The sequence below is a fragment of the Sinocyclocheilus grahami genome, unplaced genomic scaffold (genome assembly GCF_001515645.1).
Source record: "Sinocyclocheilus grahami isolate Dianchi unplaced genomic scaffold, SAMN03320097.WGS_v1.1 scaffold15.1, whole genome shotgun sequence".
In the NCBI taxonomy this organism is placed as follows: domain Eukaryota; kingdom Metazoa; phylum Chordata; class Actinopteri; order Cypriniformes; family Cyprinidae; genus Sinocyclocheilus; species Sinocyclocheilus grahami.
Window position 1 is genome coordinate 472,493 of NW_015505194.1, and position 18,883 is coordinate 491,375.

The 18,883-nt window shown below is 36.1% G+C and overlaps 1 protein-coding gene across 1 annotated transcript in view; it reads left to right on the forward strand.

The window, feature by feature from the left end:
* Positions 1 to 18,883, forward strand: part of nbas (NBAS subunit of NRZ tethering complex) — a 164,115-nt gene that overhangs the window by 20,571 nt on the left and 124,661 nt on the right. Inside the window, exons 13-20 of the mRNA XM_016295011.1 lie at positions 1,270 to 1,356; positions 1,432 to 1,585; positions 5,532 to 5,717; positions 6,529 to 6,702; positions 8,038 to 8,171; positions 10,908 to 10,970; positions 14,858 to 14,980; positions 15,071 to 15,173. Of these exons, the coding sequence (XP_016150497.1) occupies positions 1,270 to 1,356; positions 1,432 to 1,585; positions 5,532 to 5,717; positions 6,529 to 6,702; positions 8,038 to 8,171; positions 10,908 to 10,970; positions 14,858 to 14,980; positions 15,071 to 15,173 (1,024 nt within the window). The remainder of the gene's footprint in view (positions 1 to 1,269; positions 1,357 to 1,431; positions 1,586 to 5,531; positions 5,718 to 6,528; positions 6,703 to 8,037; positions 8,172 to 10,907; positions 10,971 to 14,857; positions 14,981 to 15,070; positions 15,174 to 18,883) is intronic.

Here is an 18,883-nt window from a genome sequence, read left to right on the forward strand (position 1 = left end):
CTAGTTAATTTAATATAATCCTATTAAGATTAGAATATTATAATATTTATTGAACAAATGTATTAAACTAAACAAATTTTACATTTCACAGTAATTTAAAATTTGCATTTTGATTTTCAGTTTTTGGCCCACTGGTCACAAATTTTTCGTGTTTTGTTCAAGTATTTTATTTGTTTTGTTTTAGGCCTCAGATCAGGGGCCGGTTGCACCAGCTGTACATAAGTTACAACTTAGCCTAGTTTTGACTCAGTTACATTGGAGCCAGATACATTAACTCTGATGACTAAACCATTTTGTCATCTCTAAAATGTGTTTTTTTTTTCAGTGTAACTTCTAAATCAGCTTGTTATTTCTGACATTTTAGTTTGAGAGTGTTTTTGTGAAACTACTTTAGAGTTGGTCCTCAACAGGCTTTAAAATTTTTAAGTGCCTTTAAAAGGACACCAAGAATTGTGGTTGGTTGCTTAGTTTGTTAGCTAGTTATTTAGTTTGTTAGTTGAAGTTTTTTTTATTTTTATTTTTATTTCATTTGTTTTTTGACACAACAAAAATTTACTCAAATTGTGGTTAGTAAGTTAGGTTATTTGTGCGTTAGTTATTACCTTAATGTTTTAATTGTTTTTGAAAGGACACCAATAATTTTAGTTAGTTAGTGGCTTCTTTTGTTCTATTGTTTGTTGGTTGGTTAGTTAGTTAGTGGCTTTCTGTTTCAGTTGTCTTTGAAAGGACATTGGTAATTTTAGTTAGTGGCTTATTTTTGATCTGCTTAAGTTTCAGTTTTCTTTGAAAAGACACCAAAGTTGTGGTTAATTGGTTTGTTAAGTTGTTTGTTTGTTGATCAGTTAGTTTGTTGGTTGATTACTTAGTTATGGGCTTCTTCTTTCAGTTGTCTTTGAAAGGACACCGATAGTTTTACTTAATTCATTAGTGGTTTGTTTTGATCTATTGAAGTTTCCATTGTCCTCGGAAAATCACCAAAAAAAAAAAGTGGTTAGTTTTTATTTATTTATTTTTTTTTTAAGTCAGGTTGTTTGTTGGTTGGTTAGTTAGTTAGTGGCTTGATATTTCAGTTGTCTTCAAAAAGTCACCATTAATTGTGGTTAGTGTCCAGAATTTTCTATTTTGACCAAGAATTTTTCATCTTTGTGCTTCATTATTGATTGCATAAACCTTTCTTAGTTACTGATAACAATCTGTGGTTGGTTAATTTTTTTGTTCTTATGTTCTTTCTTTCTTTCTTTCTTTCTTACTTTCTTTCTTTCTTCCTAGGGTGGATAAGAAGGGTCATTTGGCTTTCATTCCTTGGGAGGAGAGCCGACACAGAGATCTGGACTGGTGTGAAGTTCCTGAGTGCAGGTAAGATCACATTGGTGCTTGTGGTGGTTGAAATCTCTGTTTATCACTGACGACTGTGTGTGTTCTTTTCTTTAGAGGAGTGGTGGAGCCCAACCCAGTGGATGACTGTCACTTCTTATTTGAGGAGCAACCAGAACTAGAGAGATTTCGTAGCGCTAAACCCTCCATCACACTGCTGACTGAATGGTACCTGACCAGGGCACAGGACATAGAGAGTAATTCCCGCCAGGTACACAAGTGCACATGCTGACAGAAGCTGACACTCAAACACGTATCAAAGCACACCGTTTTCTTTTGCACTTTTGCTTGACTGACACCTTACCTGGCTGAAAAACAAACAACCTCCTCAGATACACATACAGATGCACATCTGACTCACAGAAGATTTGCTTCCTTCCAGAGTGACAGTTACTGCTGTCCCAGAGGGCTGTTAGTGTTGTGGATCAAATGTGGAACTAGATAACACTGTATCTGTCCACTGTGGGCGCTCCTAATGGAGAGATATCTGAACCATTATTAGACCAGACTGAGCTTCTGAACCCCTCTGTCTGTTTCTTTTCTTCCTTCTGTCTTTTTCTTTTGTCTGTCTTTTTCGGTCTGTCTTTCTTTCTTTCTTTCTTACTTTAATGCTTTTTAAAGATACATTTCTCTAAAAGAACAGCTCTAAAAAAAACCCTGATTTTCCACAATTTGGCAAATGCTTTTTATTTTACTAAAAGCTGCAATTACAGTGGGGTCCAAAATTGTGAGAACCCGATTCAATGTTTTTAATTTGCTTTCTTCTGATTTAGTACTTTTTTTTTTTTGTCATTATAAATTATACAAAAAACAAAAAGAAAAATGTACTTAATCTTTCTTGTGCAAGTTTTTGCACACATATTTTAAAGTAAATTTAAGTATAGAATTAAGTTATAGTAATTTCTATTTAATCATTTGAAGTTTACTCTGCAATACTCAAGTACATTTTACTCAATCATTGTTTGTAAACTATACTCTCAACAATGTAGCACTGAAAAAAGCCATACTGTTAAAGCATAAGGTTTACTTGGAAACATCTAAGTAAACAAGGCAGTAGACAGCTTGTTACACTTTCTAAGATAGTATGTCTACACAATATAGTTAATACCTAACTGAACACAGAGACCTCAATACTTGGTACACAATATACAATGACAGTAACAATCCGTGGCTAGTGTTTGTGTATGAATGGGTCATTTTGAGTAGAAAATGAACCCCAGATGTCACAAAACAGCAAGTTACTAAACCTAATAGCAAAAGCCACCATAAAATAGTGTAAATACAACTCAAAAACACCATTTGTAAGCATAACAAACAATTCCAAGCAAAATATACTTATAAGTTCAAACTTTAATTTCTACAAGCTTGATTTGAGTACTGATAAAAAAAAAATAAAAAAAAATTTATTCTGGCCTCAACTAAATTATTTAATGTAGAAATTACATTTATTTTTCCATAGTATTTACTTCACCACAGAATCATTTTTATCAGTGTATTTTAAGCATAAGATTTTGAGTGCAGTTAAATTGAAAAGTGACCATGCATTTCATAATATCTTAGTTTGTGTTCTCTTTTGCTTTAATGACAGCTTGTCCTTTGCTATGTGTTCATAAGCACTTTCTACTGTATTATGTGCTTATATTTGACAAAAGTCATCTATTGAGCAATATTTTAAATAATATTTTCTAAGTTTGAAAGTCATTGGAGCCTAGATGTTTTGGCAGTAATCCCACCTGAAGAACTTAAGTTGTTCCAAATAAAGTCTTATTTAAAGGAAACATTTTTGGTCTTCGGCCTGTATGTCCATAATTTTCTTTTTTAGGACAAGAATTTGAGTTTAGCTGTTTGACTAGTCTCAAACATTTTGTCCTCACTGAATATGACCATTATGACAACTGCTATCACTCAACTGTAGACGCAGCCTTGTTTCAGGAAGTGCTGCAGAGCAGAAGAGACATCACTCTGTCAGGACAGAGGTTAAAGCAAGGAGAAAGGGCTGCTCTGAGAGAGCTTGACATGTGAAGTGAGGGAAGGAGGACAGGCGGCGCCTGGGAGCAGATTGAAAAAAAAAGGAAAAAGAAATCTATTGTAATAAAAGGGTGTGAGATCTGTTCATCTGAGCTCTGCCTGCCTTTTTTGTCCTCACTGAATATGACCATTATGACAACTGCTATCACTCAACTGTAGACGCAGCCTTGTTTCAGGAAGTGCTGCAGAGCAGAAGAGACATCACTCTGTCAGGACAGAGGTTAAAGCAAGGAGAAAGGGCTGCTCTGAGAGAGCTTGACATGTGAAGTGAGGGAAGGAGGACAGGCGGTGCCTGGGAGCAGATTGAAAAAAAAAGGAAAAAGAAATCTAGTGTAATAAAAGGGTGTGAGATCTGTTCATCTGAGCTCTGCCTGCCTGTTTGGTGGACGTTTGTGCATGTAGAGATCAATACTTTGTTCAACCAAAGCCAGGTGTGCATAAACAAATGTGTGCTGTTTGCAATCATTTGTTTGTAAGGCAAATACACGTACTGGTTGTAATCCTGATTTAGTATTCTGTTAAGCAGCATTGCTCGTAATAGGAGTGTTGTATCATGTTGTTGTGAAGGCAGCATTGCTCCGGAGGTGTTTGGCTCTTGTTAACTTGTTAACTTAATCAATGTCAAGTGTTTCGGTTCCTACCAGGTGAGAAAACAGCAGCAATCATTTCCTCTATGCAGGCATCCACTATTGATTGGCTCCATGCTCTGCCTGTCAACTGGTAGAGGAATGCCAATCGTCAGCTCATGATTTGAACTGTATTGATGGGCTGCTGAGGCGCTTTGGATTTCATCGACTGGTTCTACTTTTTACGCATCTGTTAGGGGATTTTTACTTGTAGCATTCTTTCTTTTATTCATTCCAGACTAACCCATAGTTTTCTGTTGGTGGGTGGTAATAGCAGTGTTGTATCATGTTGTTGTGAAGGCAGCATTGCTCCGGAGGTGTTTGGCTCTTGTTAACTTGTTAACTTAATCAATGTCAAGGGTTTCGGTTCCTACCAGGTGAGAAAACAGCAGCAATCATTTCCTCTATGCAGGCATCCACTATTGATTGGCTCCATGCTCTGCCTGTCAACTGGTAGAGGAATGCCAATCGTCTGCTCATGATTTGAACTGTATTGATGGGCTGCTGAGGCGCTTTGGATTTCATCGACTGGTTCTACTTTTTACGCATCTGTTAGGGGATTTTTACTTGTAGCATTCTTTCTTTTATTCATTCCAGACTAACCCATAGTTTTCTGTTGGTGGGTGAAGATCCTCCTTTATGTTCTTTATGCCAGAATCCATTATCTTTGACTCATATTTTGATGGATAGTAATAGTTTAAAGTCTGTCAGAACTCATTATTTTTCTGTTGACTTTTATGGAAAGATTTTTAATGAAGTAAGGCCAGATTTAGTTTTAGAATTTTTATCTACGGTCAAATTAAAAAACTTAAATTAACTAACCTCGTTCTCGCCATGAATATAGCCGAGGTAGCTCGCATGGCATTAAATCATAAACAAACAAACATACTTTCTTTTATTTGTCAGTCTTATTTTTGCATCTCTGTTTGATGTGATCTGACAGTTTTCATAGATTTTCACTAAAAGATTTTACCCACTCTTTTAATGGATTTCTGTGTTTTTTTTCAAAGACGCCAGCAGTGTGTTCATCATTAAATGATGGTGAAAGATCTTTTTAATGGCAAATTTTTTCCTCATAATTATTCTCACATGAGTTTATTTATAAAAATGAAGTAAAATGTCAAAATAAATTTAATTAAAGTAGAATGATGCTAGCCATTTGAACTGAAACTAAAATTAAAATCACAAAAAATATATTTGTTGCTTGAAATTAAATGCAAAACATTTTCTAATTTTAATTTAGTTTAATTTGATGTAATAAAATTACAAAAATGAAAATGAAAATAATAAATGAATAAAAACAATATAGACATAAAAAAAACTAAAACCACTCAAATTGACAAAATCTTTAAAAATGAAAAATGATCAAATAAAAACTGATTCAAAATATTAATACAAATATTTAAGAAAATATGAATTTGTATTAATTCATTTTTTTACTTCACTCATATTTATGTTGTGCATCTCTATTAGATTGCTTATGCTTTTGATTGGTCCACACAGGTTGATTGTGCCCTGTCTCTGGTGCGTTTGGGAAAAGAGCAGAACATTCCTGGGCTGGAGGTGCTGTGCGACGACCTGGTTACCATGGAGACACTGGTGTACGAGACGTCATGTGACCTGAGTCTCACACTAAAGGAGCTGCAGCAGCTCAGGGACATTGACAAGCTCCGCCTTCTCATGAAAAATGTATGTTTTGAGGCTGTGCTCTCTTTGTTTTGCTGTCTACAGCCTCCTTCACTTGTATTATTATGTTCACATTTATCACTGCAGACTATATGTAGTACTGACATAGTATAATGTTTGATTCTTGTCTGAAGTGTCAATAGCTGCACTTTAAACACCTCATATCACCCGTTTCGAGGCTCAGCAGTCATACAAACTGTATATTTAAGCAGCTCTTTCCATTGAGGAGCACTAGAGACAATGAGAGATTCTGTGAGAGTGTGTGTAGATTTGTGTTTACAGGGGTGGTCTCATTACGACTGCAATAAGCACATCCAGCGGGCTTGTTTGGATTTAATGCTTTCATTAAAAATGATTTAATACTCATTTGCTCGTTTAAGGAGAAATGCTGTGAGTGGGTGAATCGCCATCTTCGCGTCTGTTTACTAGTGATACTTTTAATGTTTTCTGAGGGAACACTTAATTCAATCAGTAATGAACATTCTGTCAGCTTTTACTCACCCTCGTGTTGTTCTGTGGAACATAAAAGGAGATAAAAACCACTTCAGAAAGGATCTGAATGATTTCTTCATGCAAAAGGACACTCTTTTTGAAGCTTGATACTCCTGTCGTCTTTATTGAAATTGGAAAAACAGAAACCAGTACGTTCTTCAGAACTACTCGTTTTGTGTTTATTAATGAAAGAAAATCATGCGGGTTTGGGACGACATGAACTGTTTCCTTTAAAACGTCTGTATTGTGTTTCTGCCTAAAATATTGTGAGTGAACCGAAGACGCTGTCATTTACCCATTTCATGACTGCTTTCTGTTTTAGTCCAGTGAGGATCGATATGTGAGGAATTCATTCCAGTGGATGGTCCCGTTTCTGCACCGCTGTGAGGGACAGCGGGTGGGCTCTGCCTCTGCTCTGCTCAGAGAATATCTGGTCACCCTCGCCAAAGATGATCTTACACTCCCACTCAAAATGTTCCAGCACTCAAAGCCAGATGTAAGCCAAACCACTTACATGTACTTCACTGTCCAAACAAAGGCAGTTTTATAAACGTTTAACTAAAGTTAACTAACTAACTAAAGTTTTTATGAATATATTATACAATAAATAAATGGATTTATTTCTTTACAATTACCCAATTTTTTATAATTTTATGTATAATATTTAATTTAAATGTATTATAAATGTTATTATATATCATTTGTATTTTTTATTATAAAGTATATTTTTTATCATCTATTATTATTTTCCAATTGTGGGTGTTCCTAGATTTCCCCAGAGTTTTTGTTAAATTTATCTCATAAATTTGGCCAATAAATCAACTCACAAACTTTGTCCTGAGGCCATACCATAATCCATGATACAATAATCATAAATGCTTCCTATTCCTAATAGACACATTTTGGACACTTTATTTTATTTAAGACATTTTTGTATGAGCTGTGAAGACACTTTCAGAAATTTGAACCTCACAAGCATAACAGAACAAGTACACAAGTCACATTATTGTGTACTGATCTGAATTACTGATTTAAAAGTTCAGTAGTGTGGCACTACTAAAGTTGTTGCTCCGTCATGATAAATTGCTTGTGCTTTTCCTCATTAATGAGTACATTTGGATAAAAGCAGCTACTAAATGAATAAATGTAAGTAATTTGAATGATATGACACACACTACTACACATACACTAATAAAAGAGGGATGCCATTCCAATTTTGAGTCCAAAGCCACAAAAGACATTCAGACACACACACACACACACACACACACACACACACACACACACACGCTGTCTTACAAGGCCATGATAACAATTTATGACCTGCTTATGACCTGCTTACACATCTGAGGCATCAATTTCCCTCACAGGAAATTAATAAAAGCGGTTGGAGAGAAATCAAGTGTATGAGATTGTACATGTGTGTTTGTGTTTTTTTTTGTGTGTTTGTGTGTGTCTGTGAATCAGCCTTGCACATTCAATGTTGTGTGAAATGAAATCCAATCTAATCCACACTAACATGATTTTTAGTGTGCTTGTGTGTGCATCTGTGCGTGAGTTACTATTGTCTGAGAGGAGATGCGATCAAATGGCTGAATATTAACACCATATGAAGGTCATACACAGTATATACAAAGCTATGTTCTGTTAAATAGGCATACAAATTGGTTGTTTCAAAACCTCCCTATACAGCATTTTTGGCATCATAAAGACATTCTAAAAAGCCAATGATCCTCATAATTGCTATATAGGGCAGTTCTTTACTAGGTTTTGCCAGTAATTTACACGTTACCAATTGTTATGTATTTTTTTACATTTTTTTTACTTGCAGTGTCATCCAAAAGTCATTGGAGATTCGGATCAGCTTATGTCCGTGGCATTAGAGTGTATCTACAGCTGTGAGAGAGATGACCAGCTTGCACTCTGCTACGATATACTTGAATGTCTACCACAGAGAGGATATGGGTGAGCTCACACAACTGGGAACACATTTTTTTGATTCAGTCTTTCACTCAAAATTGTGATGGTAATTTTCTACACTACTATTTAAATATTTGGGGTCTGTAAATTGTTGTTTTCATTTGCAAGAAATTGCAAGGATGCATTAAATTGATCCAATTACAGGTGCATCTCAATAAATTAGAATGTCATGGAAAAGTTAATAGTAGCTGTTGATGCCTTGACCCCAGCCTCAGTCCATTCCTTGTGAAGTTCACTCAAATTCTTGAATCGATTTTGCTTGACAGTCCTCATAAGGCTGAGGTTCTCTCGGTTGGTTGTGCATCTTTTTCTTCCACACTTTTTCCTTCCACTCAACTTTCTGTTAACATGCTTGGATAGTATACTAAACAGCCAGCTTCTTTGGCAGTGAATGTTTGTGGCTTACCCTCCTTGTGAAGGGTGTCAATGATTGTCTTCTGGACAACTGTCAGATCAGCAGTCTTCCCCATGATTGTGTAGCCTAGTGAACCAAACAGAGACCATTTTGAAGGCTCAGGAAACCTTTGCAGGTGTTTTGAGTTGATTAGCTGATTTGTATTGTCATTTTTTATGAAATATTTCATCAAATAATCTATTTATCAACCAATCCTGGAAAAAGCACTTCTGCAATTTCCATACAACCATTTTCAACTAATATTTATAAGAATTTTTTTTTTACTTAAGCACCAAATGAGCATGTTAGAATGATTTCTGAAGGATCATGTGACACTGAAGCAAAAAAATCTTTGCCTCACAGTAATAAATTAAATTTTTAAATATATCAAAACAGAAACATAGATATTTTACATTTGTAATATTTCACAACTTCAAGCAGCCAAATAAGAATCTTTTTTTTTTTCTTCAAAAACATTAAAAAAATCTTACTGACCTCATACTTTTAAATGGTTGTGCATATTTTTCTTTTGTTTAATTTTATTTACATTTTTATATGTTAATTTAAGTTTATTTTTATTATTATTATTTAAAATGATAAAAAAAAAAATGTGAGCAAAAAAATGTTTGGTGTCTTCATGCTATATTGCCCAACACTTTTGCTGCTTTTGGGGTGGGATACAGGTAATGATTGGGACTGGTTTTATGGTATGTTTAGGTTTCACCATGGGTTAAGGATTTTTATTTTTAAAATATAAGTACAATGTAAAACTTTCATGTTCACAATAAGAGCATTGTATCAAATGATTAGTTTAAATGTTAGTACATAGTAATTAAAGACACTTCATACAAAGTGGATCCAAAACTGGTCATTAGAACTGGCCCCTCAACTTCAAAACTTGTTCTGGCACTGCAGTCACAAAAGCCACACACACACAATTAGCACATGTGTGCACAGTTGTCAGTAAGCCCCTGATTAGCTCATTATTAGCACAGCGTGTGTCTTTCTGCCTTCAAAGTGTGAACCCTCAAAACCTCTCAGCGTTCCTTATTATATCCCTGCTGCCTTTAGATGTCTTGGAGACTGAGAGGCCTGTCACTCATCCGCATATTTTGATATTAAATATACATTTCTGCAGTCTTTGGACTGTAGAGGAAGTGTTAGCATTTGTGCAAAGGGTTGGTGTTTTTCTAGCACTTGATTTGTCTTGTGGGGCAACAAAATAACACATTTACGCTTAAAATAATGTGATATGTGAAATTTGGCATCAGTTATATCTAGGACTGCACGATAAGTTGCATGCAATATTTAATGCGCATCTTGTCAGTAAAGCCGGTTCTGTAATCAGCGGTAAATCTCCATCACGTGTGTGCGCACAGAACCGGCTTTACTGACAAGATGCGCATTAAATATTGCATGCGATTTATCGTGCAGCCCTAGTTATATCATGAGGGTTCTACATTGTTCTTCTAAAAACAATTTTGATACATTCTACAAATGCCATCTGCCTTTTTCTCATTCTCACTTTCAGTCAATCTGTTGCTGTAAAATCTCTCTGTACCTTTGCAAGACCCTAATGTGTTTTTACACTTCCATTGTTATCCTGGGATCAATGCTTTAGGGTTTTTCCAGAGCTGCGACAAAGAGACTACGACAAAACATGCAATGGTATTTTTAGTAAAATGTCGAAACTTGGAAAGTGCCTAGGGAAATATTGCAAACATATCAAGTCTAGTTTAGACCTAAGAAGTCTGAGTTTTGTCAGCAACAAGTTTTTTTTTTTTTTTTTTTTTTTTTTTGCAATTCAGACATTATCTCCATGGCAACCGGACCCTCAAGCAAAATTGCACATGGTTTCTACTCAAGTTCACATAAGGGGCACAGCTGAAAAAAAAATACACATGTAAACACAAACCTAAAAAAAGGATTATATTGTTCCATTTCAATGGCAGTTGTTCAGCTGCTAAAATATTGTCAGTAATTTAACTAAATATTTGCAGCTTACTTGTTTCTAGCAAGCAATTTAATTTAGTCAGAATATTCTGCTACTGTTGAATGGCTGTGTGTGAAGAAAGATGCTTTTTGGGTCCAGATAGTGTTGTTACAACATCTGCCAGCAGATTCTAACTGGACAATGCTAACTAGCTCACTTGCTATTGTAGTGCGTGTTGACCTTGTCTGGTGATCAAATAGAAAACAAGTATTTAGATCTGGTGACTTGTTAGATAATGGAAGGTTAAAATCTTGAAAGTGACTTTCGATAAATGCAGTCTGTGTGTGTTCAGATGGCTGATCTTTGATCTTGTTTGCTTCTCTCTCTTTCCCAGACCAGAGACAGACACTACAAAAGCCTTGCATGACCAGGTGGACACTCTTGAGAAACACTTGAGGTGAGAAGAGACCGAATGAGTCGAGTCAAGCCAAATGTATTTGTATTATTTGTGCTTTTTACAATACACATCGTTTCAAAGCTGCTTTATAGAAAGTCATACTGTCAGGTCTTTAATGCCTTAATGTTTTACCATAGAGCGGTTTTAGGGCTGGCGATATATTGCTATGGTATAAATTATCCTCTGAACTTAGATCTAGCTATAATTGCATTTATATGCATAGCAGATATGTCACTCTATGGTGTCTCTGACACATGACCGAGCGTTCAGTGTAATTAAAGTCTTTCATCATTTTCACTTGGTTGGTCAGGTTTTTAAATGTTTTCGAAAGAAGTCTCTTATGTTCACTAAAGCTACTAGTATTTGATGAAAAGAATACTAAAACAGTAATATTATGAAATAATGCTATCAAAATAAAATATTCTGTTTAATATTTTTTTTAAATGTATTTTTTTTCTGTGATGGCAAAGCTGAATTTTCAGCATCAATAACTATAGCCTTCAGCGTCACACAATTCTTTAGAAATCATTCTAATATACAGATTTGATACACAAGTAACATTTCTTATTATTAATGTTGAAAACAGTTACTGTTTTTTGGAAACTGTGTTTCATTCAGGATTCTTTGATGAATAGAACATTTAAAAGAACAGCATTTATTTGAAACAGAAATCTTTTGTAATATTTCAAATGTCTTTATTCTTACTTTTGATTAAATGAATGCCTCCTTGCTGAATAAAAATATGTATTTCATACTGGCCCCTTTTGCGTGGTAGTGTGTAGATTAATTTTATACATCGCTTATATTATTTTAAATATTTTATATCATGTATTATTTATTTTTTCAATATTATTTCTAATTTCTAAATTATTTATTAGTTTAATATAGCTTTATAAATTTAAATCTGTATTTCCTAGCCAACGTTATTAGTTCAAGAATGCCAGATGTGAATCAATATAAAAGGCGAGATATTCCATTTGACCTCAGGTTGATTTCATGCTTTTAAAAGGGGCCTTCATTTTGACTCTGAAACGCTGGATTCATCACTCAACTCTGAGCACAGTAGCTTATCAATTACATAACCAGTCTGTTTCAAACACCTCAAGACAGATTGGTCACATTACCTCATATTCCAGAGTAGGCTATATTTATTATTTATGTGTTTGAATTGGATTGCAAACTTTGCATATTAAGTCACAGAAATACATTGTAATCCTTTCTAGATGTCATTATTGTGATGCATGCATGTTTTCTGGTAGGGTCCTTCCATACATCTGCGAAGGGCCAGTCAAAGGACTTATTAGGGTCTTACAGCAACATGTTTATCTGAACTGCAGAATTATCAATATTAATCTGAATGTAGCGTTATGTTTATGTTTCTAACAGCACTTCAGCAATCAAAGCTAATGGAAATGAAAATCACTGTTGTGTCTAGCCAGTACTTGGATGTTTTGATTTGATCAGAGGTAGTACGTGACCTGAAAAGTTTGAGAGCCGCTGGTGTAGTCAGTATTCAGTGTGTAATGATGTAAGCTTCAGCACAGTGTCAAAAGACTTTCTCACATAACTACTGAGAATAGCTGTCATTGTGGGGAGCGAAAATGGAAAAATGGGACATTTTTGGTCTGCTCATGTCCATCATTACATCTCCCTCATGCAGCACATGAGAGAACAGAGGCATTTTACGCATTCATGCATATACTGTCTAAAACCTGCCGAAGTGTTCACTCATTTGCCATTCACTACGTAGACAACGTCAGTTAGTTTGCTAAATTTGGAAAGATGGAGTAGAAATTAGTGTATTCGGACACCGCTTGAGACCATTTTGCACACTTTTGTTGTGTTCCATATGCAATACTTCCTGAATGACAAAATAAACTACTTGAAATTCAACCTGGCTGACTGAGACACATTCCAAAAAAAATCAGATTGGATTCAGGATCTGATTTATAAGCACTGGCCTTTATTTATTCATTTATTTGTTTGTTTGTGCAGACTACAAGAAACCAAAACTGATTTTAGTCAGACAAACCAAAAAATTTGAGTTCTGCTGTGTTCTGTCTGAACAAAGCATGTTTGTATGTATGTTGTATGCTGCACCATGTTTGCATGTATTTCTGTGTTTTTGTCTTTGCGTCTGTTTGCGTGTGTGTCAATCTCAGTTCAGGTGACGTGATCAGCCTGTAATGGCTCCATAGAGACACATTCCTTTAGATCCATTAGAATTCTGTTGGAGGAAAGGATGATGAAAGTCTCTCTCTCAGATATTTATGACTGGCCTGGGAGGGCGCAGTCGCTGCAGCCTTAATTTCTCTTGTTTGCTCTCGAACTTATCATTCGTTTTTCTCAGTCTCTCAAGATTTACCCTTTCCCCTCTTTGTATCTGAATTGTGTCTTTGCCAGTGTTTTCTTTTATCCCCCTGCTCTCTGTTTGAATGATAAAGAGGGCATATCAAAACCGGATTATCTTTGCTGTTTTGAAATAAATCAATGTCGACATTCTCTAATGATCACAAGTAGACATTACAAAAAGTGGCTTTAGAAGACAATATGTTGATTGTTTTATTCACATGACATTGGACATTAACACGTTACTCTCCTGCAGTACACTGTTTATCACTGTAAATTTTGCATACATTTTATCACACACATATTGCAGTATTATATATATATAAATATAAATGTGTGTGTGAGATATTGTTAATATTGCATTATCATTTAACCAATATAAACATTAATGTGATTAACACTAGTCATTGCACTAGTAATGTTGTAAAGTAAAATAAAGCTTTCAAAAACAAAATACAATTACAAGGTAAAACGTTTTGCATGTTTAAGCAGCCATTTCAGGAGCAGGTCATGATCACTGGAAAAGACTTAAAGAGCTACACAGATGGAGAGAGGAGTTAAAAAGAGTGGGAAGAGAGAGAGAGAGGGAAGCACAAAAATATGTAAGTGAAACAGAAAAAAAAAATTCTGGCTCTAGCAGATTGTAGAGAGAAAGAATGAGACATGAGGGAAGGAGTGTGAGACGGGAAGAAAGGAAGGAAACCAAAAACATCTGTGCTAGATTGCTCCCAAGGGACAGTACATCCTCATTTATTGAGGGCATCTCAGCCAGACACGGCACCAGTTCAGCTCACTGAGGTTCATTCAGACACCTCTGTCTGTTGGCTCCTCTGAGCAGCTGTTAGCATATAGCTGTGGTTAGGGATGGCTTCTGATGTATGTTGCCACAGAGGTTTTTAACTGGTGGGTCGAAACTCATAATATGCACATAATAAAATCCTAAGAACAGTATAATTGTGCATATTTAGGATAGCAAAATAGTATTTGTGTATATCAAAGGTTATGCATCCAGTCATACTATTTTACTGTAAAATCATGTCACTTGGTAGTATCCAGTCAAATTCTGCCGTAGTAGTGACAGTAAAGTCTGTCACAGTAAACAGTAAAGTTACTGTTCTTAAATGCTGTTTATGGTTTCCACAAAAATATTGAGCAACACAACTGGCGTCAACATTGATATAATAAATGTTTCTTGAGGGCCATTTCTAAAGGTCAATGTGACGCTGCAGACTAAAGCAATGACTGCTAAAAATTCAGCTTTGCCATCACAGGAATAAATTACATTTTAAAATATATTACAAACTAAAAGTGTTCTTTGCTGTTGAACTTTTTCACAATGTTACTGTATTTATGATTAAATAAAGCAATCTTGGTGGGCACAAGAGACTTCTTTAGAAAACTTTACAAACTTTTGAACTGTGTAGTGTACAGAGAGAGACATGTATATTTGTACAGCATTGTTTTATAGGGCTTCGCAAAAACTGTAAGCCAGTTTTAACGGTTTAGGCACTTTTATTTACATTTCTGTGTCTCACTAGTGTTGCTGAGGTGTTGGAGAAACACAGTCTCCAGAAGCCCATCTCGTTCGTGAGGAACAGTCAGAACAGCAAAGAGGAAGCTCAACAGCTGATGGTCCGACTCACCCGTCACACAGGACGCAAGTATGACACACACTCACACACACACGCAGCCACCTTAGCATTTCCCACAGCACTTGTGTGCACCTGTCTTACTGTCTGTTGTTTGCTCAGAAACCCTCCTGTGAGTGAGACAGTGTGGAGAAGTTTACTTCAAGATCTCCTGGACATGCAGCAGAATGTTTATACCTGTCTAGAGACAGAAACTTGCCATCAGGTACAACACTTATATAATATAATATAATATAACAACGTTTGTAGTTCAGGAAGGAGGAGGTGGGAACCGGCGAACATTTAAACACTTTAATAAAATAAACAAACACAAAATGAAAGTAAAGCAGCAGCCCCTTGCGGACGACTGCCGCGTGCCTATGGACGAATCACACCCGTGCCGATATACAGCCATATCTCATGTCTACGAGTGAGATATTGCGTTTATACAGCAGTTTGACGGCATGAGTGTGTAAAGACATAAGAAACAACAACGGAGTGTCTTTTAAAGCCCTCTTTTGTGCAGAACTACTTTCTTCCGCCACGGATTCAGATCTCAGTGTGACATTTTAACAGCTGAGCCCAAGCCTCCGTTACTAATTCGAAAACATTACTTTAGATGAAGGAATGTTGAGTTGCTTCTTTAAAATCTTATTTTATTACTTTATTAAAAGCTCACTATTATTTAGAGTAGAGTATTATGAGACAGATGGACTGAGCTAGTGTGATTACCTGCATCTGATACAGCATTCATTCTTCAGCTCAGTCTCATATTCACAATAAAACATTAGTTTGAACGTCCGCTGAGGAAAGCGATATCTTTGTCGTACTATTCGTTCATCTGTTAAGGGTGATTTCTGATGACAGTGCTGATCAGTGCATTTGTTAACTGCGTCTTATCAGCTGTTATTAAAAGTAAAAATAACTTCTGTTTCAGTTTCTTTCAATGTAAAAGTCTTTACCGCTGACTGGTAAAACAGTCTCTTCAGTCACCATCTAATTACGGAACAATGTAACTAAAATCACCATCACGAACACACACACACACAATACTAAATACTACTATTATTTATATAAAATATTATTTATTGAATGATAAACGACAACAACAGCCATCATCAAGTTGCTAGTTAATTCAGTCAAAAGCACAAAGGCAGCGCTCTGATATAGCTACAGCATTAAATTTACATAAAATATAACGTGATGAGATTTTGCTCTCAGCCAAAACTATTTGCTCTGGAACAAATAATAGATTAATGAGACCATAGACTGTCCGTTAGATTTACCCAAAACAAATAATATCTCATGTTTAACCACTATAGAGACATCAAAGCCAGCGGCAAATTCCAGAAGATCTGGCCGAGGTGAGGCTGCTCTCGGCAGGTTCATGAGCGCTGAACGGCCGCTGACGCCCTGGAGCTCACATCTTGCACACCACATATTTGAATTTGAAACAAGTACATTATCGCCCAAAAAAACTCTTAAAACTACATTCTGTGACACAAAAACAGTATTATTTTTTAATTATAGTGGATTTGACCATCTGCCATGACACTCGCTGTGAGAAATACGGCAAACGGAGTGATATAAATGGTGAAACGGTTGGAGGAGTTCTGTTATCACTCTAAAATCGCACGCTTATCAGCCAATCAGATTCAAGGACCAGAAAGAACTGTTGTATATAATATAATATAATATAATATATATACTGTAGCATATTATATATGTTTTTTTGTAATTAATCTTACTGTTGTAACTTGTCTGGTTTGTCACAAAGCTGTTATGTTTTTCTGTACTTACTGCAGCATTTGTTTTTATTTTATCACTTTTTGTGTGTTTTGTAAAGTTCTTGTGATCTTTTCACTCTACTTTTCTCTAACCATTTCATTCTGCCTCACAGCGCCAACATTATCTATCTTCTCATTATCTTCTTTTGTATGTGTGTGTGAAAGAGTCTCAGGCTGCGCATTAGTCTGATGCCGACGGTGGGCTTTGTCTGTTTGCTCTGTAATTTAGCGGCATTCTCTAACGTGGCTGCGTTCTCATCACTATCGATTCCTTCATCACAATCAAGAGCAGAACAGCCGAACTGAACTTGCCGTCAGGTGTTCATTCTCAACTCTGAGCTGCTCACCCTGTGACCAGAAAGAAAGAAAGAAAGAAGAAAAAAAACACAATGACAAAAGAGAATTATCCTTCAACCTGTTCGAATTGCTCTTACCCAGTTTCTGTCAGTATGGGATCCTGCACTGTATTTTTCTCCAAGCTACTGAAAGACAATCCCAGACGAACAGTAAATTGAAAGTTCTGAGAGGAAAATGAAAGAACTTGATGTAGTTTTACGGAAATTGGCATTCTCACCATTTTCCCTCTGCGTCTGGGTCCATTTGACAGAGTGCTGCAGAGTTGCTTTGAAATCTCTTCAATAGCTAAACAACTAATGAATTTACACAAACCTCAGCAACCAGCTCTAAACTCTGCCTCACTTCTGTGGGTGTGCATTAGGAATGGCTCATTGGCTCGTAGACCGAGCATGAGTTGATATTTCATTTGTGCGGTGTTGGGAGTTAACCATGTTATGGTTATAGGTGCAATGTGCACTGCAGATATTGGATTCTCTAATGCAGACAGATTAAAGCACTTGCAGATTATATTTCTAAAGACCATATGAAACTCCAAGGGCCACGGTTAATGACATTCAGGTTTTGCAGCACACACATGCAGTAATCACACAGTGGTGGGGGAAGAATTGTTGATTTTTGAGTTCTCTCATCAGCTGTCTTAATATCTGTCCCCAGTAATGAGATTTTGCTCTCAGCCAAAACTATTTGCTCTGGAACAAATAATAGATTAATGAGACCATAGACTGTCCGTTAGATTTACCCAAAACAAATAATATCTCATGTTTAACCACTATAGAGACATCAAAGCCAGCGGCAAATTCCAGAAGATCTGGCCGAGGTGAGGCTGCTCTCGGCAGGTTCATGAGCGCTGAACGGCCGCTGACGCCCTGGAGCTCACATCTTGCACACCACATATTTGAATTTGAAACAAGTACATTATCGCCCAAAAAAACTCTTAAAACTACATTCTGTGACACAAAAACAGTATTATTTTTTAATTATAGTGGATTTGACCATCTGCCATGACACTCGCTGTGAGAAATACGGCAAACGGAGTGATATAAATGGTGAAACGGTTGGAGGAGTTCTGTTATCACTCTAAAATCGCACGCTTATCAGCCAATCAGATTCAAGGACCAGAAAGAACTGTTGTATATAATATAATATAATATAATATATATACTGTAGCATATTATATATGTTTTTTTGTAATTAATCTTACTGTTGTAACTTGTCTGGTTTGTCACAAAGCTGTTATGTTTTTCTGTACTTACTGCAGCATTTGTTTTTATTTTATCACTTTTTGTGTGTTTTGTAAAGTTCTTGTGATCTTTTCACTCTACTTTTCTCTAACCATTTCATTCTGCCTCACAGCGCCAACATTATCTATCTTCTCATTATCTTCTTTTGTATGTGTGTGTGAAAGAGTCTCAGGCTGCGCATTAGTCTGATGCCGACGGTGGGCTTTGTCTGTTTGCTCTGTAATTTAGCGGCATTCTCTAACGTGGCTGCGTTCTCATCACTATCGATTCCTTCATCACAATCAAGAGCAGAACAGCCGAACTGAACTTGCCGTCAGGTGTTCATTCTCAACTCTGAGCTGCTCACCCTGTGACCAGAAAGAAAGAAAGAAAGAAGAAAAAAAACACAATGACAAAAGAGAATTATCCTTCAACCTGTTCGAATTGCTCTTACCCAGTTTCTGTCAGTATGGGATCCTGCACTGTATTTTTCTCCAAGCTACTGAAAGACAATCCCAGACGAACAGTAAATTGAAAGTTCTGAGAGGAAAATGAAAGAACTTGATGTAGTT